The sequence below is a fragment of the Phocoena phocoena genome, chromosome 1 (genome assembly GCF_963924675.1).
Source record: "Phocoena phocoena chromosome 1, mPhoPho1.1, whole genome shotgun sequence".
Classification (NCBI taxonomy): Eukaryota; Metazoa; Chordata; class Mammalia; order Artiodactyla; family Phocoenidae; genus Phocoena; species Phocoena phocoena.
This window is the reverse complement of record NC_089219.1, coordinates 172740773-172766743: the sequence shown is the minus strand read 5'-3', so window position 1 is coordinate 172766743 and position 25971 is coordinate 172740773. Positions and strand designations below refer to the sequence as shown.

General features: G+C 37.2%; 1 protein-coding gene across 1 annotated transcript in view; it reads right to left on the bottom strand.

The window, feature by feature from the left end:
* USH2A (usherin) overlaps nucleotides 1-25971 on the bottom strand; it is a 791707-nt gene that overhangs the window by 126649 nt on the left and 639087 nt on the right. Inside the window, exons 58-60 of the mRNA XM_065876328.1 lie at nucleotides 20039-20197; nucleotides 18181-18343; nucleotides 4911-5265 (exon numbers count right to left, since the gene is read on the bottom strand). Of these exons, the coding sequence (XP_065732400.1) occupies nucleotides 4911-5265; nucleotides 18181-18343; nucleotides 20039-20197 (677 nt within the window). The remainder of the gene's footprint in view (nucleotides 1-4910; nucleotides 5266-18180; nucleotides 18344-20038; nucleotides 20198-25971) is intronic.

Genomic DNA, 25971 nt, shown 5'->3' with positions numbered 1-25971 from the left:
TGCCAACACATATGCTCTCCACCCCCATGGAGGGCCCCCACTGCCAGTTCTCCATCCACTGCCACCATCAGGAGGACTCATGCATTCATTGCACCTGTTTTATGTGGCTCTCCCAGCCACATCCACCTGTCTGTAAACAGCTCCGGGGGGACTTTGGGACAAGCTAGGGATGGCAGTACACTACAGGCAATTTATTGGTGGCTTCTCATGCAGGGATGGGATCCCAAGATAAACAAGAGACTAAAGGAGGGGCATTAGTGACACCTCTTGCAAGTCTGCGGATTGAATTGTAATCCTGGATTGTGGGAATGGATTCTGTATCTCGCTAACTGAAAAATGTAATTCCTTTGCTCTGGTGAATTTCAGCCAAAGTGGTCAATGAGATAAAAAGTTGGAAAAATTTCCTAGGGCAGGCACAGAAATGGAAAGAGACAGTGAAGATGTTTAGTTGGTATAGGAATTGGAGAAATAGTAAGTATAGCCAGGAAGGCACTCAGAGAGATTTAAAAGGGAATCATCAACACATGAGCAGTAGAAACTCGGAAGCAAAGAAACTTAAAAACCTGAAATGTCTAGTAGTGAAAATCTGTGCCTCAGACTTGACTACTCATCTTCCCCCAGAGTCTCTGCCCAATAGCCCAGCTGCATGGGAGACACTGATAACACAGATAAGAGCAGTATTGAGTACTGACATGTTGAATAGAGTACTCAATGACTATTTGCCAAATTGGATTGAATTGTTGATAACCTGTTCTTGACCCTGAGGGCCCAGTATGCTAGTATAGAGAAATCATGCTGTTCTGAACAGGAAGAGATGGACCTAAATCACAGGAGGAGGGATTTGGCTAGGATGAAAGGAACATTCTTCTCTGATGGTGAGGAATTGGAATTAAGAACCTCCCGAACCTCCTTCTTTAGGTATCTTTAAAAAACGGTTGAATACATTCTCTTGGGAATATAGGAATGGATGAAACTCAAAGACAATAGCTTATTTTCCTGATTATTTCTTTCAAAGATGTCAGTCTATAAAGAGTCATAGTGGCCTCCTGCTCTGGAAACTTGGCCTAGTGACCAGAACGACATAACATTGGCCCGATTGCTCTCTGGAATATGTCCTCGATTGCTAACAACAAGTTCAAATGGGACTTTTCCTGATCAACCTAATGAAATCCTCTCTTGGGACCCTCAGGGCCAAAGATCCGGATTTTGGAGAGCTAATTTGAACACACATACACATTCAAAAACGGAATGCAGAAATATTGTTTCTTGATTATTATGGCTCTTCTCTTTAGCTGTGCGAGGATTAATCTTTAGAAAAATGGAAGAATACAGCAATACTTGGCTGGCAAATGGAAACTATGTTGGGGAGGGTTATATACAAAGGGCCACGTAAAGCTTAACGCTTGAGGCCATAGGCCTTCCACTTTTTCAGGAACTTTTTTTAGTGTGATAAAAATAGAACCAAGCAGATTAAATAAAGAACAGAGTTCACTGGATACTTTGAGTCTTGGGTTGTAAAATGAAACTGGCTATGAAGGGATGACTTAGAGGATATATCACAAGGGAGTTCTCATAGAACTTTTTGGTAGATTAAACGTTTAGGCTGAAAGCTGTGAAAGCCATATTTTGAAAGATCAGAGGTTTAAGCATTGCAACATTGATGCCTTCAATAAAAATATATTTAAATTAAGTTGCCTCATTCAGAAAGATCTTGTCAAGGATTTTTCAATATTTTTCTTTCAGGGTGGAAGTTAAGAACATGAATTCCAAGGACATAGTGAGAAGTAATAGATTTCCCCATGGATCACATATCAACCAAAGAACACTGCTTCTGATGCTTACAATGAGGGCACTAGAAGATGTAATATGAAAGACCCCGATATATAAAGATAATTATATGTCAAATAAAAAATAAAGTACCAATTCTGAATTCTAAATAAAATGAAGATTTCTTTCTGATATAAATTGCAGCAAGCCTTTTGGATCCACCTCCTAGAGTAATGAAAATAAAAACAAAAATAAACAAATGGGACCTAATTAAACTTAAAAGCTTTTGCACAGCAAAGGAAACCATAAACAAAATGAAAAGACAACCCACAGAATGGGAGAAAATATTTGCAAGTGAAGTGACCGACAAGGGATTAATGTCCAAAATATACACACAGCTCTATATCAAAAATAAAAATAAAAAAACCCAACAACCCCGATCAAAAAATGGGCAGGGGGCTTCCCTGGTGGCGCAGAGGTTGAGAGTCCGCCTGCTGATGCAGGGGACACGGGTTTGTGCCCCAGTCTGGAAGGATCCCACATGCTGCGGAGTGGCTGGGCCCGTGAGCAATGGCCATTGAGCTTGTGCGTCCAGAGCCTGTGCTCCGCAACGGGAGAGGCCACAACAGTGAGAGGCCCACATACCGCAAAAAAAAAAAAAAAAAAAAATGGGCAGAAGATCTAAATAGACATTTTGAAGACATACAGATGGCCAAAAATCATATGAAAAGATGCTCAACGTCACTAATTATTAGAGAAATGAAAATCAAAACTACAATGAGGTATCACATCACACTGGTCAGAATGGCCATCATTAAAAATTCTACAACCAATAAATGCTGGAGAGGATGTGGAGAAAAGGGAACCCTCCTACACTGTTGGTGGGAACGTAAATTGGTACAGCACTACGGAGAACAGTATGGAGGTTCCTTAAAAAACTAAAACTAGAACTACCATATGATCCAGCAGTCCCACTCCTGGGCATTTATCCAGAGAAAACCATAATTCGAAAAGATACAGGCACCCCAATGTTCACTGCAGCCCTATTTACAATAGCCAAGACACGGAACCTAAATGTCCAGTGACAGATGAATTGATAAAGAAGACGTGGTACATACATATAATGGAATATTACTCAGCCTTAAAAAATGAAGTAATGCCATTTGCAGCAACATGAATGGACCTAGAGATTATCATACTAAGTGAAGTAAGTCAGACAGAGAAAGACAAATATCATATGATATCAGTTATATGTGGAATCTAAAAAAATGATACAAATTAACTTACTTACAAAACAGAAACAGATTCACAGATCTCAGAATCAAACTTATGGTTACCAAAGGGGAAAGGTGGGGGGCAGGGATAAATTAGGAGTTTGGGATTAACATATACACACTATTATATATAAAATAGATAATCAACAAGGACCTACTGTATAGCACAGGGAACTCTACTCAATATTCTGTAATGACCTATATGGGAAAAGAATCTGAACAAGAGTGGATATACGTATGTGTACAACTGAATCACTTTGCCGTACCTGTGAAACTAACACAACATTGTAAATCAACTATACTCCCAATATAAAATAAAGATTAAATTTTAAAAAATGAAGATTTCTTTAATTTACACACTGCTTATTTCTTAATTCTATGATAAATTTGAACATAGGACGGTGAGAAAATATTGTACTTTATTCATTTACGAAGATTCTTCTGGAGTTTCATGAAAATATGTTTGCCTCATCTTATTTAAACATTTTGATAGATGTTATACTCTGTAAGATAAGCTTCATATAAAGTGGGCTGCCCAAAACTGGAAGCATAGAAAATGGCCTGGTCTTTGACAATGGTGCTTTACGATGTCTATTCTTTCTTACTTATGAGGGGTTTCACACTTAGCAAGGTCTTGGCACGTTTTGAAAACCCTATGTATTTGCCTCCCAAGACCACAATGTTTCATCTCTGTGAAGGAAATCTGAGGGTTTCCTGCTGATCTCCCAGAGCATTTTTTCTTTTCTTCTCTTTTCTTTTTCTGTTAATATTTGCTATCTGCCAGTCATTTTTATCAATGCTGGGGAGAGTCAGGGCAGCCAAGTAATATCTCTCAGACATAACTCGGTTAATTCTGTGTTTCACAGATCTTCACTAAGATTTTTAAAAAATATTTTAAAATAAAATAATGGAATGAACCGTCATTGGAAAAAGTCAAAACTAAAGAATCATATGAAGGAAAAAGTAAAAGTGCCCCCTCTCCCTACAGGTTGCTTTATGAGTAAGTTGCAGAGTATTCCCTTGTCCCAATATGTCTCCTCTCTATATTTACAATATTCCAGAATGTTTTACACAAATTGAATCACATTTACACACTTTCCAGAGCATCTCTTGCCTAACACTTTTGGTGTATGATATTCTCACTTGTATTGTGGTTTGCAGTTGTGAGGTGGTAGGGTTTGGGACCTGAATCCCAGTGTGGTGGATATTATGGGCTGTAACCCACTACTACTCTTACTTTTTTATGTTCAGTTCTCATCTCTGCAGTATTATAACAGAGAAATCTCCCCCAACATAAGGATCATCCTATTTTTGTATCTCCCATAGAATGTCAGGCTATGCCAGGGCTAAAGAAAGCTCTCAGGAGATACAAGGTAAACTGAATTAAGTTGTGTTATGGGCCAGAGGAGGCCAACCCTGAAAAATCACCACTAAGTTATAGTGCATGTGATGTATATGTATAACTCTATGTATCTAGACAGGTCTACCCAGAAATTTAATTTTCTTTTTCCTCAAAGAGCCAATAGTATCACATCGACATATGTGACATGTCTAATTTTATCTGAGCCTCATCCCCATGAGGTGTAGAGGGACACATTTAATATTCCCATTTAATGGATTTGGAAATCATGCAAAGAGAGATTCACGTATTTACTGGAGGTAACACAAATTAACCGTGGTATGAAAACTGGTCTCCGATATCTCTTATACTTGGTTCGTGGCTACATTGCATTTTTTGCACTTAACCATTTTCATATATATGTTTAAGCCCCAAGTGAAGAAAAATGACAAGGCAGATAAGAAAATTAATGTTAACATATTAACCAGATAATCTAAGTATCTGTTATACTTTTTTTCTGAAGTTCTTACCGTCACGGTGAAAGCGTGCACAACAGAGAAGTTCAACGTCGGGCCATCGGTTCTCTCTTGGTAGACCACACGGTACTGGGAGATAATGCCATTGGGCGATTCTGGCTTCGTCCAATTCAGTAGAACTGAATGAGCACCAGTGGCCTGAGCCCAGGGCGCTGGCAAATCTTGAGGTGGGGCTTCTAGAGTCCGTGCTGATGACCACAGACTCTCCACAGTGCCCCTGGAGTTATGGGCTCTGACCCGATATTCATAGAGCGTGAAAGGCCTCAAAGTATCTGCATTGTCAATAAATTCAAGAGCTCCTTCTGACCAGACAAACAAAAGGGATTCCTCTTCAAGGCCAGCAGGACGTCTGGAAGGAAACCAGCAAAACAATCAGTGACACGGCACACTTCAAAAGAAGGTTTGTAGACAGAGTAAGAAATTGCTTTTTAGAAGAAATTTTTACAAACTCAATTTTTCAACAGTCCCATTAATGAAATGAACATGTTAAGTCTAATAACAGGAAATTGCTTTAGAGCTCTTTAAAGGGTAAAAGTCAAATGTATTTCCTATGGCTTCTCCAAAACCTAGTAAAATGCAGAGTATGCTCAAAAAATTCTTTCAACTACCTGAGAAAGTGATTGTTTAGGCCCCTCTTTAGATTTTATTGATGTTAAAACTAGGGCCCATGAAGTAAGTCACACAGAGAAAGTAACTGAATCACTTTGCTGTATACTTGACACTAACACAATGGTGTAAATCAACTATACTTCACTCCTCCCCTTCCTCCCTGCAAACCTCCCCCACAAGTCCCATGCAAACTCTTTTGGCACTTAACATATAGAGCATTAAACATCTAAGTAAGAGAAATGGAATTGTCAGTTGCTGGAATGACCCCAGATAGCTAATATTTCATTTGGAACAGACATTTGCTCATCTGGGTGTAAAATCATGATGGAGACCTGACCAGAACTGGAAGTTCCTGAGGAATCCTGGTTGGTCTCTTTCTGTGTTCCCAACATCTGAGCCCAGTAGGTTTAATAGTTTTTCTTTTAATGGAAGTAGAGTTGATTTACAATGCTGTATTAGTTTCTGGTGTACAGCAAAGTGATTCAGTTATACATGTAGATACATTCTTTTGTATATTCATTTCTATTATGGTTTATCTGAGGGTATTGAATAGAGTTCCCTGTGTCATACAGTAGGACCTTGTTGCTTATCTATTCTATATATATTAGTTGGCATCTACTAACACCAAAATTCCAGTCAAAAATTTTTTTTGAGTGAATGGCCAAAAGGCATATAATTCCATGGCTTTTCTGCATCTTTGCCTCGTCTCTATCAACTCTTCTTTTCTACAAGGGTAAGTATTCTAGGTTGGGGAAGAATGTACCCAAGGGATGACCCTTTCCTCTTTCAGCTTCATCTCTAGTGGAGAAGAGACTGATGAATAAATCGGTGCTTTCCAGGCTGTTAGGAGTATTTAATTAACACACTCTTCAGATGCTGGCATATTCACATGCTGCCATATCAGATTAACCATCGAAACGGAAAGGGTTATTAAGACAAAGTAAATGACAGTACCTTTCACGAAAAGTCAGGCTATTTAAAATCTTTGGCTTTGGGAATTTGATGATCCTCAAGTTGATAAGTCACTATGACCCAGGTATGAGCAATGACAGTCTACCTGCTGGAGGCTATGGAGGCTTCACAGATACTCCCTGTGACTTGCAATTATGGTTAGTCAACCCACCACATTATTCCTTGCTACCATGCCTGGGCCAGACTCTGCACTCAGTGTAGGTTTGCAGGGTTTGGCCTTTGTACTTGCTGCAGATACCAGGTACCAGATGTGTCACTGGGAGGGATCCACTCTAATGAGGACCACAGGGCTCACAGCCAAGTATTCCTCTCAGTCAGTTTTTTAAAAGGTGTTTGCTGGGAACATAATATAGCAGGCAAACATATGAACTTCTATGGGTAAATAAAACTTTCTATTTTGTCTGGCTTCAAACTTTCTATGACAAGTCAATGAACTTTATTAAATTCTCATGAATTCCCACATTGAGGTGTAGCCATGGTTGTCATAAAACTGACATTCTATTAAAAAAAGAAAAAGAAAAAAAAACATAAAAACACACATACACACACACAACTGACAATTCTTTAAAAAACTGCCTGAGAGTGTGAATTTTAAAAATCTATACTATGTAAGAGATTAAGTATTATGTTAGCCCCAAGTTTATCCACCAAAACAGTTAAAGGATGCAGCTGGGTTAAGTACTTCTTATCACGACTGAATATTTAATTAATATTACAGTGAGGTAAACAGTCCATTTGTGGTATTAACAACAACAACAACAAAAGAACATTTTTATGTCTAAATGAACTTTGAACAGAAGATGTTGAGTAGATGACAATTACTCCTAATGTATTTAAGATGTAGGCTTCAACTGTGTTTAACTGGAAGTGCTTCCTCCTGAACAGTCTATGTTTAGGGAAATCACATTTTCAGTTCTCTCTGAAGAGTCAAATGATTAGTCCTTCTAGACTTAAGTTCATTGGGGAGATACTTCAATAATGCACTTTTCCAACTAGAGTTAATTTAATGTTGCTTAACATTTAAGAAGAAAACAAAAATAATTATTAAACTAGGAACTATATATTTTAAAGGGCATTCATACTTCTGTTGTTTTCATGTGGTATAACCTTTTAAAGAACTCCCTACTCTCTTGGAATGCCAGAAGTTCTCAGTGCTTATCTTCAAAAGTAATTAAAACAAAATCCTATAATTCAGTGTATTTCCCATAACAATTTAACATTATGAAACTGCCAACCTTACCTTATGAAGAATATTAAGAATACTCTTAATTTAAATAAATAGCCAGAAATACCTGTAGTCAGAGGACATGGATTGTAAGCCTTGGCCTTGACACATCATTAAATGACCTTGGGCAAACTCACCTGTGTCCTCTAGTGTTCATTTCACTTCATAAACTGGAGTCAATGATCTTATAGTGTATAATGTCTAGAATTTTGGTAAGAATTAAGTCAAGTAATGCACATGAAAATCACTGGGTCAAATGTAATACACAATACAAAGGAAGTTATCATAGAAATGATGTCTAAAGCTGTAAGAGGGTGTGGAGAAAAGGGAACCCTCCTACACTGTTGGTGGGAATGTAAATTGGTACAGCCACTATGGAGGACAGTATGGAGGTTCCTTAAAAAACTAAAAATAGAGCTAACATAGGATCCAGCAATCCCACTCCTGGGCATATATCTGGAAAAGATGAAAACTCTAATTCGAAAAGATACATGCACTCCAATGTTCACTGCAGCCCTATTTACAATAGCCAAGACAGGGAAGCAACCTAAATGTCCATTGACAGATGAATGGTTAAAGAAGATGTGGTACATATATGCAATGGAATATTACTTAGCCATAAACAAGAATGAAATGATGCTATTTGCAGCAACATGGATGGACCTAGAGATTATCATACCAAGCGAAGTAAGTCAGAAAGAAAGACAAATACTCTGTGACATCACTTATATGTGGAATCTAAAACATGACACAAATGAATTTATTTACAAACAGAAACAGACTCACTGACACAGAAAACAAACTAATGGTTACCAAAGAGGAAAGGTTGGGGGAGGGATAAATTAGGAGTTTGGGATAAACAGAAACACACTAATATATATATATATATATATATATATATATATATATATATATATATATGTAACTGAATTCCTTTGCTGTACACTGGAAACTAACATAAAATCATTAATCAACTATACTTCAATTAAAAAAAAGAAACGATGTCCAAAGCCTGTATTTAGGAAGACAAATCCAGCAGTTGTGTAAAGGCTGCATTGAACAGGGAGTGACAGCAGTCACACAATGAAAAGGTCATCTCAACAGTCCACATGAGAATAAATGTGGATCCTGAACTAGGTCGATGGTAGAGGAAATGGAAACATAGGTAACTTAAAAAATGCTTTGGGAAGGTTGAATCATCCAGCTTTCCTGAGTGGATAGCTGTTCTGGTGTTGAGGAAAGAGATTCAAATACCCTTCAAAAATGTTAGGACTTAATTGCATTTAAAACTCTTCCGTGATTCACCATAGAACTGGCCTGTGCTGACCATTGCAGATTCACCTTCTGAGATTTCTATTCCCATTTTACATTCTGGTCAAAATCCAATAGAAAGTCTTTCCCTTGCTTCTCTCTCAAATAGGGTTACAATATCCTTCTATGTGCTTAGTCTTTTCTTTATGGACTCATTTGTCACAGTGTATTGTAATAGACTTTTCTTTTTTATATCTCTCCTACTATACTACAAGTTCCCTGAAGTCAAAGACTGCATCTTATTTTTGAAGCAATGACTGGATGACTGACTGGTTGACAAGAATAATCCAAGATTTTGGTTCCAACAAGAACCAGAAAAATGTTCTCATTATTAAGTTATTGTCTCTCAGCTCTAAACCTACCCTTCTATATTTGGCTTTATGACAGTGGGGCTGGGACTCTGCCCTCTACATTCCTGCTTTACTAGCTGATTCTATATTGGGATCTGCCAATAGGGGGCGCCAGAGGGTGATTAGAGAACTGAAAGGAAAAGGGAAGGGGCTCCTTCCTATTTGCTTGCTGTTTGCTTGCTGATTACATGAGCTTCTCTGCAGCAAGGATTCTTCACCTTATAAGCAGTAGATCCTTCTCCCTTAGGAGCAGATGATTCAAATATGACATTTTTCTGCCACAAAAGCCAGCTTCATCTCATGCCTCCTCCTACAGACACCTGCACCAGCTGACAGGTGCCCCCTCCTTGGCTGTCTGGGTCCCAGCATCACAGGTGCTCCCCTCTAAGTTTCTAAGTTTTAATAATTCAAGCCGTTTCTCTTTGTTGCCTCAGTCCTAAGGGTATTAGCTCTTTCCTGCAGTTGCCACCTCTATGATATCTTCGAGTTCCCTTTCATCCTTTCAGTTACCTAGTTAACAAATTTACAATCAGGTAGTAATTATTTATATTAAATGCTTTCTATTAAAATAACTGGTGTGGGGCTTCCCTGGTGGTGCAGTGGTTGAGAGTCCGCCTGCCGATGCAGGGGACACGGGTTCGTGCCCCGGTCTGGGTAGATCCCACATGCCGTGGAGCGTCTGGGCCCGTGAGCCATGGCCGCTGAGCCTGCGCGTCCGCAGCCTGTGCTCCACAACGGGAGAGGCCACAACAGTGAGAGGCCCGCGTACCGCAAAAAAAAATAAACAAATAAATAAATAAAATAAAATAACTGGTGTGGTTTCTCTTTCCTGAGCAGACCTTGATTGCTACAGAAAATGAGGATGATGTTCACAGAAAGGGGGAAATAGGAAAATTATAAAGAGGGTAATGATAGATTTGCATCTGGACTCACTGAATTTATCATTTTGTCTTTATCACACCATATTACATATTGATTGTAAAAAGTAATTAGAAAATAAAGATGAGCAAAAACACAAGAATCATCCATAACCTATCTCTGAGATAAGCACCGTTAACTTTCTTTTGGTGTTTAACATTCCAGACATTTTTCATGCACATATAAATGTAAAAAAAATTCCATGTATTTAAAGAAAAACAGAATCATACTAGGTGTACTGTCATGCAATCTGCTTCTTTGATTATCACGAACCTCTTTCCTTGTCCTTAAATATACATATACAACTGCCAGATTTGTCTTCCCCAAGCATGGCTGTGGATGGTCCATCTTGGATAACTTTCTATTTTTTATTGTGCTTTACGTTTAACACAGTACTTTCACATACATGATTTCATTTAATTCCTATGAAATTCTAGAGGTTAATTATTTTCTATGTTTATCAGCCTAACTTACGTAAAAGTGAAAGCTTAGGGAACATAGTGACTTGCCCAAGGTCACATAACTTGTAAGTGGCAGACCTAGGACCTGGAAGCCATATCTTCTGACTACAAATGCCACGCTTTGTCCATTCTGTCACACTGCTTCTCTATTTTACTCCAAATCTTCAATGGCTCTCATTGTTTCCAAATCAAAACCCTAAACTCCTCAGCCTAGTATTTAAAGTCTTCCAAAATCTACTGTCAAGCCGACCTTCTAAATTCTCCCTACAAATAACAAAGTCTCCAGCCAAGCCTGACCACGGAACCCTATGCCTTCAGTGTTGGGAATTTTGCTTATTCCAGTCATTTTATTCACCTGTGATGTCTTTGCCATCAGTCTTTGCTTGCTAATATTTTATCTACCACAAAGGAAACAGAATGCACAGTCCTGAAATGGATGAGATGACACATGGGAATTTTGTATAGGTGGCCTTTCAAATCAGTAAATTGTAAAATAATGTTGACAAACTTGATAGCTTAAAAAAAATAATGAGTGCCTAATTGATACAAAAAGAGACATGAAGTGAGAGTGTTTGGGAAGTACACTCACCAATCAAGAGAGCTTTTGGTTGCAACCTGTAGAGTCCTTGTCACATCAGCCAGAGAAGCTTAAGCCTGCACAGTTGGAAAAGCAAGGTTTCCTGGGAGGTTTCCTAGCTCTGTCTAACCACTCTTACAGATAGATGGGGTCTTCAAATTATTTTTGTACAACACTTTTACTCCTGCTTTTTAAAAACCTTGCAACTTAGCCATAATTTTAAAAAATTGCTTTGTAAAGGCTTTAAATATTTATCCATTCATTGAACAAATTGATTCAGTGTTCACTATTCTTTCCTCCATCTCAGATCTTCCTTCTAAGGTTACTCTCTTTCATCCTGAAATACACTTGTTAGAAGTTCACTGAATGATATTCTCTTTGAGGTAAATGCATGAGTCTATTGAAGGTAAATTTTCTCCATGTTATTTTATATAAGTATAATTAAAGACTGAATTCCGATTATTAAAAGTTAATTTTTCTGAGAAAAAACCCCCACAAGTGTCTAGATTTCCTGTCTCATTCCTTAAAACAAAATCAGTCTATTAATGTAAGATCAGAAACCATAAAACTCCTGGAAGAAACGTTAGGCAGTGAGCTCCTGGACATTGCTCTTGGCAATAGCTTTTTGGATCTAACTCCAAAAGCAATGGCGACAAAAGCAAAAATAAACAAATGGGACTAAATTAAACTAAAAAGGAAGGAAACCATCAATAAAATAAAAAGTCAACCTACTGAATGGGAGAAGATATTTTCAAGTCATATATCTGATAAGGAGTAAATATCCAAAATATATAAAGAACTCATACAGCTCAACAACAGCAAAACAAACAATCCAATTAAAAAATGGCAGAGGGTCTGAATACACATTTTTTACAAAGAAGACATACAGATGGCCAACAGGCACATGAAAAGATGCTCGATATTACTAATCACCAGTGAAATGCAAGTCAAAACCACAATGATATATCATCTCACACCTGTCAGAATGGCTATTATCAAAAGGACAAGAAATAACAAATGTTGGTGAGGATGTAGAGACAAGGGAAACCTTGTGCACTGGTGATAGAAACATTTGGTACAGACACAATGCAAAACAGTATGGAGGGTCCTCAAAAAATTAAAAATAGAACGTCAGCAATTCCACTTCTGGGTATTTATACAAGAAAATATGAAAACACTAATTTGAAAAGATATATGTATCCCTATGTTCATTGCAGCTTTTTACAATAGCCAAGATACAGAAGTAACCTAAGTGTCCATGTATGGATGAATGGATAAAGAAGATGTGGTATATATATAAGGAGTACTACTCAGCCATAAAAAAGAATAAAAATTTGCCATTTATGACAACATGAATGGACCTTGAGGGTATTATGCTAAGTGAAATAAGTCAGAGAAAGACAAATACCATAGGATTTCACTCACATGTGAAATCTAAAAAACAAAACAAATGAAAAAAAGAAAACAAAACCAGACTCACAGATATATGGAATAGACTGGTGGCTAAAAGAGGGGAGGGATTTGAGGGTTGGGCAAAATGGGAAAAGAGGTACAAATTTCTAGATATAAAAGAAATAAGTGTGTAATGGACAGCATGGTGACTAGGGCCAGTAATATTATGTTGCAAATTTGAAAGTTGCTAAGAAAGTAAAAAAATAGTTGTCATCATAAAGAAAAAAATTTGTAACTGTATATGGTGACAGATGGTAACTAGACTTATTGTGGTGATCATTTTGAAGTGTATACAAATATTGAATCATTATGCTGTACACTTGAAACTAATAATAATGTGTTAATTATACTTCAAGAAAACAAAAAACAAAATCCAATCTATATTTAGATATAAGGAGTAGAGCCAGAAAAGTGCTGGAAGAAATAATTGATGTGTTATGTTTAATATGATCACTAAAAGAATTTCCATAATATATAAAAAGGATAGATAAATTAACAAGAAACAATCTAAAAGAAAATAGTCTAATGATATATACTATACTATACACACACAAATAGCAAATATATATTAGAAATAAATAAATGAACAGCCTGACTTATAATGACCAAAATTTTAATTAAAACAACAATAATATGCCATTTAAAATACTGAACTAGGGCTTCCCTGGTGGCACAGTGGTTAAGAATCCGCCTGCCAATGCAGAGGACACGGGTTCAATCCCTGGTCTGGGAAGATCCCACATGCCGCGGAGCAACTAAGCCCATGTGCCACAACTACTGAAGCCTGCGCTCTAGAGCCTGCAAGCCACAACTCTGAAGCCCGCATGCCTAGAGCCCGTGCTCCACAACAATGGAAGCCACCGCAATGAGAAGCCCATGCACCGCAATGAAGAGCAGTCCCCACTCGCCACAACTAGAGGAAGCCTGTGAGCAGCGATGAAGACCTAACGCAGCCATAAATAAATAAACAAACAAATAAATAACTTTATAAAATACTGAACTAGCAAAGATTTGAAAGATTGTTGAGTCCCAGTATTGATTAGAGTTTTCAGAATTAGAAATTCTCATATACCATTTTTAGAAGACAATTTAGCAATCTCCAAAATTTAAAATGCACAAAATTGGATCCTGCACTTCTAGTATTAAGAATAATCTTCCGTATGTTTATTGTAAAGATTTTTTTGGAGAATTGTTTTTGTAATGAAAACTTAGAAATCACTGATTTTTGCCAACAATAGGAGACTGGTTAAATAATACATGATACACATCCATATAATAAAATATTGTTGAGTCATTAAAAGAAATGAGGGGTTTGTGTGTGTGTGTGTGTGTGTGTGTCCAAATGGCCAAAGAAAATTTGAACAATTCCTTATGTAAGGGAAACTATAAATAGAAAACATCAATGTTACATATATTAAAATTAATAGTAGTTATGTCTATCGATGGGAATTATATACATGGGTAAGTCATAAAAAAGGGATACATAACCTTTGTAATATTCTGTACTGTTAAAAAGTTTTTTTAAAAACATTATTTCTAATTTAAACAGTCATTAAATTTTTATTTTGTAAGGCCAAGTCTCAATGACATCAACTTCATCCATGGAAGTCTTCCATAAATATTCCAGACAGAAAGAATCCCTGTCTCCTGTAAATATTTTGGTAAATATTTATATTTCTCACATTATATTGCTCATTGTTTTGTTTGCTTAGTTTGACTTACATCTCCTACTATAGTAAAAGTCCTTGGTAATAGGGCTCAGATCTTACAGTAGATATGAACATTATCTGTCATCTATTATCCATCTATCTATCTGTATCTATTTATTTATCTATCTATCTATCCATCTTCACATCCATACTGTCTTTCCACGTAGTACAAACTGATTGCATAAAAATTCCTTCACCTTTGAATCAATGCCCTTTCTTCTTAGTTTACTCAATCAGCTTAATTATTCATTCTAAAAAAATATTATTTATGGTACCCTGCTTGGAATGTTCTTCCATATCATCCATCCATTCAAACTATCTCAGATTTTATCCTTCAAAACCTTACTCAGTTTTTCTGAATGCTTAGTTATTTGAATACTTGGAAGGTTCATCACTTATTTTTACTTTTATGGCATTTAGAAGGTGTTTTAATATATTTTTGTCTTTTAATGAACATTGATCCAATCTTTTTCTTTATTTAGAGGCTGCTTTTGAAAATAAAACCCCATGCATTTTTGTCTCTCTTAAAATGGAAGCTCCTAGTGGGAGATCATTTTATTACGTATTTTGTAAAGTCTTAAGAAAAAGAGTTTGTGGATTTTGTAGATGGAAGTTGGATTTTGTGGGTGGATTTTGCCATTTACAAGATTATAGATATAAAATAAAGGGGAAATACTGAAGAATCTTTATTATACAAGCCAAATTTGCTATGAGAAGAAAGCAGATGCCCAAGGTGGCCTTATGTATGCCCTATCAGTAAACAGGTTGCAAAACGCTAACATAAAGGTTGTCCCTATTGTAGGAAATCTCTTTTGTAACTCACGTTGGTCAACAAAGTAGCCTAGATAAAAGATCATGTTAACAGGTGAACTAACCAGAAGCAATCACACGAATAGTCTTGTCCTTACTAGCTTATTTTTTGTTTTGTTTTCTAAAGTCATAAACATCTTACCTGTTTATTAGGGCAGATCCTTTTTAACAGGATGATATCTAGAGGCAACATTTAAACAATAGATGGGAATTACTGAGGGGAAATGATTTGGGGGTTTGGAGAGAGCAGAGACGAACATCTTCAAGATGGGATTGGCAAGTCGGCTTCCCGCAATTTAATGAAAATATCTGCATAGGTCAAACCCCGTCTTTGATTTGAGCTAAATGGATTTCCTTTGGTGGTGATAGAAGAAAGAGGAGGCAAATGATGAAACAGAAATTACATGCCCTAACCTCCCCAGAAATACCGTAGGCTTGTGTCTATAACTATACGCAGGGCTCTATGGAGTCCCAGAATGAAAAAGAACTCTGTGTCTACATTCTATTTCTGTCCTTACAAATTCCTGATTTTTTTTTTTGCAGCTATCTAAGAAAAATTTGATATTGTTGTTGTCTAAGCACATTTAAACTTCAGCTGAAATAACTGCCAAGTGATTCATGCCTATGTAGGTGAATATAACGATTGTATCTGGAGCCCCAGCGCACCATTTTCATTTCACTTTAAATAAAAAACAAAATGTATCTATGTCAGTCAGTGCCCTTCTCCTGTACTCAGAGGTATCAAACAGGCTACAATTATGATTGTGAAATGATTGTGTCACATTGGAGGAAGGTTTATTGCTTTTGAGTCTGCTAGGCAGTAACACATTCTGTTTCATATTACTCTTTATATCATTGTTTGGCTGTGACTAGAATAATCAAATGCCATCAAATGCTGTCAAATTCAATTTACAGTATTTTTCATTGAAGCGGGCTTTCTGCATTATATTTCTTGTTTTCCCTCTCTATAGCTGCCATGGAATAGTCACTGTAATCACGAGCATTATTTACAAAACCAACAGAGTGAAGCCTCTTCCTGGTCTATAACAGATACTTTATTTCCCTTTATTCAGAATAGGAATTTGATGTGCTTTTCTCATACAATTAGCATTGAGTAGATGAAAGAAAACTATTCCAAAGATGGGCATTGTAAAGGCTGCACTAATGTGTTTAATGTAAAATGTAAATTCACATTAGCCATTTTTACATGTTCATGTGTATTTGAATCAGAAATATTATTCTTCAAGTTAATGTTTGCTGAGAAGAAAACATTTGGCTTGCTCATTTATGGTAATGTGATTTACAAAACCAGAAATGCAGTAATACTTTCTCCCTTCATAGTTTTCCTTACATTCCCATAGCTAAAGATTGGTCTGAATGAAAGGGTTTCAATATCTGAAGTTGTAAGACGAGCCTAAACTAAGTTTCACGATGTGTCCAGGGCGTAGGACTAAACAAGGGAAGGCATGAGGCTGCAGGAGAGACTAACAAAGAATGCTGAAGTGGGATGAGGATCTGAGAAGAAAATGTGTTGGGCTTTGTATGCCTGATTTAAATAGATGGCTTTTGGAATGGGGTTTTCAGCTGCAAATTTTTTGTCTGCCAGTGTCTGTCTTAGAAAGTGTCTTTTCCATCTCAGTGCTATGATCTGAATGATTGTGTTTCCCCCAAATTCATATGCTGAAATCCTAACTTCCAAGGGGATGGTATTAGGAGGTGGGGCCTTTGGGAGGTGATTAGGTCATGAGGGTGGGGCCCTCATGAATGGGATTAGTGCCCTTATAAAAGAGACTCCACACGGCCCCTGCTGCTTCTGCCATGTGAGGACACAGTGAGAAGATGGCCATCTGTGAGCCAGGAAGTGGGCCCTCACCATACAGTAAATCTGCCAGCACCTTGATCTTGGACTTCCCAGAATCCAGAACTGTGAGAAATTAATGTTTGTTGTTTATAAACCACACAATTTATGGTATTTTTGTTATAACAGCCTGAATAGCAAACTCTCAGTTGAGAGGTTCTCTGGCCCCTTTCCTCTGTTTTTGTTTTACTTTCTCCTTTCCTGCTCTCTCTCTTCCTCCCTCTCCCTCCATCTCTCCCTGTCTGTCACTTTCTCTCTTTCCTCTTTCTCCTCATTATATATTTGAAGAAAACATTAATTTAAAACTATGTCCATGCTGATCAAATGAAAACTGGATCAAGTAGCACAACACCCTTCAAACCAAAATGCCCATGGAACCACCATCTCTCTCTCTCTCTCTTTCTCTCTTTCTCCCCCTCTCATTCTCACTCTCACTCTCCTCACTTTTTCTCCTTCTCTTCTCCTCCCTTCTCTCTTTTCTTCCTTTTAGGTGGCTACACTTAATTAACTCTGCATATCATGGTGAAAAGAAGCTGCATTAACACCATCTAGCCAGGTGAGTGGAAACCTCAAAACAGAAGGGGAACTGCAAAGTGAAAAGTGTCATCTTTTAAGGATGAGAAAAAGCCTTTCCAATCTCCACATACTAGGTGGTGGGATATAATTAGAATTTTTGTCCTAGACCTGGTTCTTCCTCTGGAATGAGTATGTCTCTTGGTCAATGAACCTCCAGAGGACAGCTCTACCCTTCTATCAAAGGTAAGGCTTCTTGGGCTATGAGGTCTCATCTTTCAAAGAGGGCTCAAACAAAAATGTTACATGGTAGTTGTGGCTTTTTTCCTTGGATAATGTGTAGAAGTTTCCAATACCAATTTTAGTTTCTAGTAGGTGCTTCAAAACACATGAATTCCCATCAAGTCTCTTATGGAAATAGAAAATGTATTTGATTCTACAGTCCTGGAATAGTACACATTCTTAAACAATCAACAATAATAGTAACAGTCAATGTTACCTGTGAATAAAGTAGTTGATGATGACTCCATTTGGTCTTTTAGGTGGCGTCCATTCAACCATTATGCAAGCTGATCCCAGTGCCTTAAGAACAGGAGAATTTAGATCCGTGGGGGCTCCTTCAGCTGTTTTGACAAATATCCTACTGCTAACTCCACAACCTCCTTGAAAAAGAAGAGAAACAAGACCTTTAATAACTTGTCAAGCAGCGAAAAGAATTATATGTGCATATAGAAGGGTACGAATATCATGACAATCATTTTATCTGAAATTTAGTATACACACAAATTTTGTAAACATACTTTAGACTAGTATTTAAATCTCTTCAGGAGTTGAATATTTAAATAAGGAATCATTTTTGGGAAATACATTAATTTGGGATTTGGGAAATGGATTTGGAAAATCCATTAATTAACCACATTTTTATACAGACATAGACAATAAAGCTTATGCTTGTCTGAACTGAGGTTTCTCTAATTTACTGCAGTTATTCTAGCCAGAAAGTGAAAATGTGCTTCAATTTCGTAACTGTATATGTGACCTGAACATCATGTATGCTCTTAATAGTATCTTATTTTTGCTAATATTTAAAAATAATGATTGTTCCCTCAACACACAAAAGTCAAACAATGAATTTGAAGGATACTGTTTCTTCACAGCATAGCTTTAGGGACACAGAGAGGCAGAAGTTGATTTTTGCATTTAAATCAAGAAAACCTTAATTTAAAGCTATTTCTATGTGGATTAGCTGAAGAGTGGATCAGGGAAAGCAATATTCTTCAAACAAAATGTCTGAGTCTGGTTTGTAGAGACAAGTGGGCAAACTGACTCAATTTCAGGGAAGAAGCATAGCAAAATCGCTGACCCCCTAGTCCTAACCAACTCTATGGGAAATAGTACTCATTTGGAAACAGAAGTTCCTAAGGACAGGAGTTTCATGTTGAGTATAAGGTTGGTAAATTTCTTTTATCTAAGGTGAAGCAACTTGTTTTGAGTTATACTTCTTCTCTCTTAGCAGTTGGGTGTTATATATTATATAACACCTGGAGGTATATAGGAAGTGAGAGAAGCTCTTCCTTAAGACCACACAGATAGATGACGACTTCACTGACCACTAGCCTAAGCCATGAAACTCAAGGTGACAGGTTAGGTACACGAGACAGGTATCAGGGAAGCACTGTAAAATATGTTGATTCATTTGAGTGTAACTCAACTTCTAAATAATGTCTCCCTTCCTACTCTCCCACCCCTAAATAAAACTGAAATAGAACCAAGGTGAGTACATTTCCTGTGAGATTTTTGTAATGCCTATTTTGTTTTATATTACCAATGATTACTGTATGTGCTCTAGGTGTTTTTCTTTTAAAGGGCCTTATAAAACAAGACTTTGGGGCTTCCCTGGTGGCACAGTGGTTGAGAGTCTGCCTGCCGATGCAGGGGACACGGGTTCGTGCCCCGGTCCGGGAAGATCCCGCATGCCGCAGAGCGGCTGGGCCCGTGAGTCATGGCCGCTGAGCCTGCGCGTCCGGAGCCTGTGCTCCGTAACGGGAGAGGCCACAACAGTGAGAGGTCCACGTACCACAAAACAACAACAACAACAACAAAACCCCCAAAAAACAAGACTTTGCAAAACCTCCATTTTCCTATATTTAAATATTCATGATTTAATGTGCAGAAATGCATAATGTTTCACTCAATGCCAGGCTCTGATTTGTCTGGGTAAACAGTCCAGTACCAATAAGAAATGAAATGTTAGTCTTTGTATTTGAATTGAGAATCTATCCTTTCTAAGGAATTTTTTTTAAAATAAAATACTTTTTAATAAAAAAACCCTGGATGAGTGGCTGAAAGACTTTCACCATTTTGACATGCTTGTATCCTTGTCTCATACTGTGTGGATGGAGCCAAATTTTCCAGAAGGGTGGACTGATGATGACCAGCAGAGAAGATCAGAGGTGCTACACTTCCAGCGTTGAGTAAGACATTGTACTCCACAGGTACTTCGGGGGTGAGGATCCCTTTAAAGAGAGAGAGAATAAAAACATGTATGTCTGTTTGGTCAACAAATGTTCCTCTTTTTCTTTTTTTTTTTAAATGCTCCTCTTTTAAGAAAAATGTATGTTTCAAATTTTAAACTTAAATGTATACTATTGCTTAATATAGCGATTAATAACTGCATGAAACTTAAGTTGGAAAACATTAGAATGCCTATTCCAAAAGTAAGAAATGTTTATCACCCATTTTCGAAAACAAATGAAATATAATAATTCTATTCAAAGATATACTGTACAGGCAAATAAAAACGAAGGCATATTTCAAGGCAAATAAATACAAGGCAATTAGAAATGGTCATATATTTTTCCTAGGCTTACTTACTCTTAAAGTACATAAAAAACCCCACCAGTTTTGCTTGTGACAGTAATTTTTCTGTAGGCATTGTGTATGCATCTCATCTGACACGGATCCTTGACATAATAGCCCATAAAGTATCCAAATCATAGTCTACCTAGAGAATTCCCAGTGCATTAATTATTGAGTCAGGACAGTCTACTCTGTCAGTGAGACTTATGGACCTAAATGTATATGAAGTTTGGGTTCAAAAACTGTCATTTTTCACAATGCCTCCTAAAGAAAGAAGGTCCTGTCAGTTTAGCCTCTTTACAATCTATTCATAGAATTAAGTGCCTGTAAGTTTTATTTGGCCATGAACAACATGCACACTTTCTTAAGGAGAGATTATAAGCCTTGAATGAAGAATATATTGAAACTTTAGGCCCACTAAAGTTTCTCATCGATCTGACAGCTTCTAACATGTGGGCCTCCTTACTTACCTTTGTAATGCTTAAGTAAGTTTCTTTGCTACAGAAACAAGGAAATCTACAGCACAGGACTAAAGAATGAGGTCTAAAGAATGAAATGTGGTTTTGCTTTTTGTAGCTACAGCTCCAATGTATGAGGGGCAGAAGAGCTAGCAAATACCAGAGGTGTTCAGTATTTTGTGTAGGATAGATGAAAACAAGGATCCTCATCAGAAAGACTCATCAACTGTTTCCTTTGGAAAGGTGCTAGATGGTGCTGAATTTGGCAATCCAGGCTGAGAATTTTAATTTTAAATTTAGAGCATCCTAATGAAACTGTTGCTTTTGTCCTTACAGCTTAACTTACTGTTATTCTATCATCGATTCCTAAATTCTTCTCTCTAGCTTTATACCTTTCCTCGTGTTCCAGATTTGTATTTTGAACAGCCTCCTTCCCAGAGACCTCAATCTTAGCAGGTCCAAAAAAGAATTACACTATTTTCCACTCCCAAACCTGTTATTCTTCTTTGGTTTCCTCTCTCCATTTCCCTATGCTGGAGGCCTTGGAGTAAGACCCTTAGAGTAGACCCTACCTTCTTCACTCTCAAGCTCAAGTGACAAGTATATTCTATCATTTGTTTCTTCAAGAAGTTTGGGTTTTATATATAATCAGTGAACAACAGATTGAAAACATGTGAGCCAGGAAGTAGGGTTACCAGTTGGAAAGCGGTTGCATGGTTGTAGCAATAACAAAACAAGAACAGCATTGCACTGCATTCCTGTCTTATGCCAGGCAACATACATTATTTCATTTCACATCACTGGAATGTCAACTTCATACAGCTGGGGACTTTGTTCTTCTCTTGAAGGTAGTTTCAGTGCTTAGATTTTAGTACAGAGTGGTAGCTCAAATGTTGATTGAATGAATGAATGAAACCACATGACAATACTGTAAGGTAAATATCACTATCATTTTTTAAAATGAGAAAACCAAGGGCCAGAGGAGAAACCTGTTGCAGATATCACACAGATTAATTGGGGTGGCCAGACTTGAACTCAGGCCCATTTGATACCAAAGCTTATCTCTCTATATTTATGCTGTCTCTTGATAATAAAGACTTGGATTAGGACAATCGGGGGAAAAAGTGAAAGGATAATTTTGAGAGAGCACACATAGACAGGCAGAACAGGTCTTGGAGACTGATTAGATACAGCAAAAAAAGTGATGGAGGAATTAGAATGACCACTGATGGAACGAAATTATAGGTAAATATTTAAAGTTCTGAAGAGCAGGTTTCCCAAACCAGGATACACACACCCTGGACATTTGTGGACTTTTGTCCAAGTATTTTTGGAGACAAGGACAAACGTGTCCTCTTTCCCAAAATCAATTTGACTTGCAAAATTTGTGAAATACACAACTCTCCTGCCCAAGCTAGGGAAAACCAGCAGAATCCCGCTATCCCTTGTTCACAAAAATTGGGTGTGGATTTTTCTCCCTAAAAAGCACAAGACTAGGAAATTTTATGTGTAGTGAGTGATGGGAACTTTCTCTACTCAGTTTTTTTAACTCTATCGTCACTTCAGAGTGGACTGTACACCAGCCGAAAACGTTTATGCAGACATAACCAGTGTGTTGAACAAGTACAGATACTATTCATGGTGCAGTCAAAACACAATTTAATTTCTGTCACTTACTACTGCTTTAAGATGAATTAGTTATGTGTAATCTTCCTCAGACATGGGATGAGAAGTTGGCTAGGACCATGATGCTTCTGCTTAGTGTCAGGTAATAGACAATTCTATATTATTTTTTTCAGATATCACAACAAAGATTAATATCTAGAAAATTTAAGTAAATTCATTTTCTCTTTAATAGTATAGTGAGTACATGTAACGAGCTCATTTAGAAGATATTCTTCAAGGCTTAATTCTCAACTGCAAGACAAAACTGGGAATGTTTTTACTGCTCCCAACAAGACTGCTATAATTACGAAGTTTGAGAGTTGCATGAAGGGGGTTGATTACAGGGAGCATTGGAGACTCTGAATTTATTAATAGGTGAGGAAAACTTAAGTACTGTATTAGAGGTAAAATAAAGAGCAATATAATCAGGTTTCTTTTTTTTTTTCCCCTCACTAAAGATGTTCTTTGGGGAGAATTGCTCGAGGTAGTAAAAGAGATTGAAGAGTGAATCAGTACCCTGGTTTGCAATTTGACCTTTTACAGCAGGAAGATATGCTTATGGGAATATCCATCCAGAGTATCTTGGCATGTCACAGCATCCCACCTCAGATTTGGGGCATTTCTCCTTATTGTTACCCTGACATACTCTATAAAGCAGTGGGAAAAAAAAGGTTGCTGTTTGTATACACATATATATGATGAAATGAAGAGAGGAAGAATTGCCTGGACATTGGGGTCGGTTTTCTTCAGATTGACTTAATATCCTGAAATAGAACAGCATATCATGCTTTAACTAAAGAGATTAATAGAAAATGTACCCCTGAATGATAAATTATACAATACATTATTGGGGGATGGAGAGAAACACATTGGAATTCAATGCCAAATTTGCATGAATTTTTAAGGTAAAAAGCAAGACCTTAAAAAAATTGCAAGGTTATGGTGATTGCTTCAGGTTTTATCCAAACCTCCTGGGATTGCATGTTCATTCTGTCTTCTCTGATCTTAGGGTAGAACTTGTAGAAAAGTTTGACAAACACACATTTGAAAAATATGCCATGAGTCTTGAACTAGACAAACCACAGAATGGAGTCAGATCAACTCCCTCTTCTGCCTTCATTTGTCCCTGGTAAATTACCCACCCTCTATGGATGCCAGTCTCTTCACCTGTAAAATGATAACACTAATAGCCACGTCTTAAAGTGCTGAAAGTATTAAATTAAAAAATGTATGTAAAGCATTTTAGGTCATTACTGCAAATAGAAAGTACTGAATAAATGACAGACATCTCCACAAAAGGAAATGGAACAAAATGCAAAAAAACCCCCCAAAACCCACAGTTATGACACTGCTTTCATGTGCCTTCTAACACTTCTGAACCCATCTTTATATAAAGCTGCTATTCTAATTACAATTACAGCAATGCTATATTGAATCAAGTAAATATCTTTATAACTATCTTGTTACCCTAGTTTTATTTTTTACGTATACTTGGATGTGGTCAACTTGTCTTCCTGTAATGATATCCTCGTCTTTATTCTCAGCAGTAATTTAGAGTGGTCTTCCCTTTGATTTGTCTGAGGTTGCACCTCATTATATGTCTTTAGTCTGTACCTACTGGTCTGCTTCCAGTAACTTCTCTGCTTAAAAGGACAGGACTCCTAGGAGGTCAGGAAACAAAACTGTACTTCCACCACATTTCAAATATAGACATAATCTTGATCATGGCTGGTCAAAGCATGAACCCAGAAAAGGTAATTTTCCACATCTTGGTTAAAAATGTCCTTTATATACACCTATGAGGTGTTGAAACAGAAAATGCTCCTTGAAGCTGTGAACATGTCAAGCACTGACACGCGTTTATTTAGGAAGAGGGCCCGCTCCACTGTCATAATTTATAGGACAGTGACATGAAAGCCTCCTGTGTTCCTGCAAACCCTAGACCATCTGCAATGAGTCTGAAACGACCTAGCCCCCTGGTATTCTGATGACTAAATGAAATGAAATGGGCATATTTGTTAAAGTCAGCTGGCAAGCCACACGACTTGGTCAGTTCCTGAGTTCATAAATTTATGTCAGAGCAAGACGAGCAGTGGAAACTCACGTGAACCAATTTACCCGAAGTGCAAATGGCAGTTTTGTTATTTGGTGTCAAAGTTACCAGTTGCACGATGACAAGCTGCCATAACACATTTTCCTGTTCACTAAAGAATAAGGATTTCGTTGGTTAATATTCCTTGTGAGGCTCCTTTTCATAATTTACAACAACTAGATGCTGATAGGTTATTTAACATTTATGAAGTTAAGATGTAATCAGAAAAACCCTGATTATCTTTACAAATAAAAAAGTTAAATTATTCAACTTTTTTTTTCCTCTGTGGCTTCATTTCACAGCAGGTGCATACTTTACAATGGGACAAGTCAATCATAAAGCTTTTCTAAAATCTTTTTTTAGGAGCTGGAACAAGAACGATTCTAAGAGGAAAACTATTAATTCGGTTTGATAGCCACGTTTGCTTCAAACCACGGGCTGTGCTTCACATAATGCTTTTAACAAGTTAGCCCAATGTCTCCTTTGTAGAGATAGGGGTATCTTGGTTATGTCCTTTGGGGGCCATGGAAGTGAAACCAGACCCTCTTGAACACACATCCATACCAATTGTATGGAAATTTTACGTAGTTTGTATAATAGCTATCATCTTATGCCTCTTCTACCCAACTAGATGGTAGCGTTCTTGACAAGAAGGAGATGCCTCATTCATTCTTCTTTTTAACTCTCAAAATGTCACATCGTGCCTCACTCCTGAGAGGGTCCCGGTAAACATTTTCACGTTTGTTAAAATGAATAGATGAATCAATCCACTCAAATGTAAATGAATTACATCCTTTGAAATTTTAAGCTGCAAACAAAATGATTCTACTGGGTTACTGGATGAACTGCCCTTGAACTACTTTGTCCTCATTTACGTTTGCTGTATCTATGGCAATTTATTTTTTTTAAGTTTTGAACTGGATCATAGTACAATGCAGAAAAAAAATCATTTGCTTTATGTACTGTTTAGTGAAAAAATATAGTACAGTGGGTTTGCTCATAGAATTTGGAGTCAGATTCATTGTGGGTTTGCTCTGACACCTATGTGATGAATCACCTAGAGAAAAAAGCTTTTAACATCGAAATTGACTTTTCTCATTAGCAACACAGGGAGAACATTGGATGTACTACACGTTGTTATGAACATTAAATAGATATGTGTTAATCTCTTGGAAAATGCCTTGCACATATTAGAACTCAATAAGGTGAGATAAAT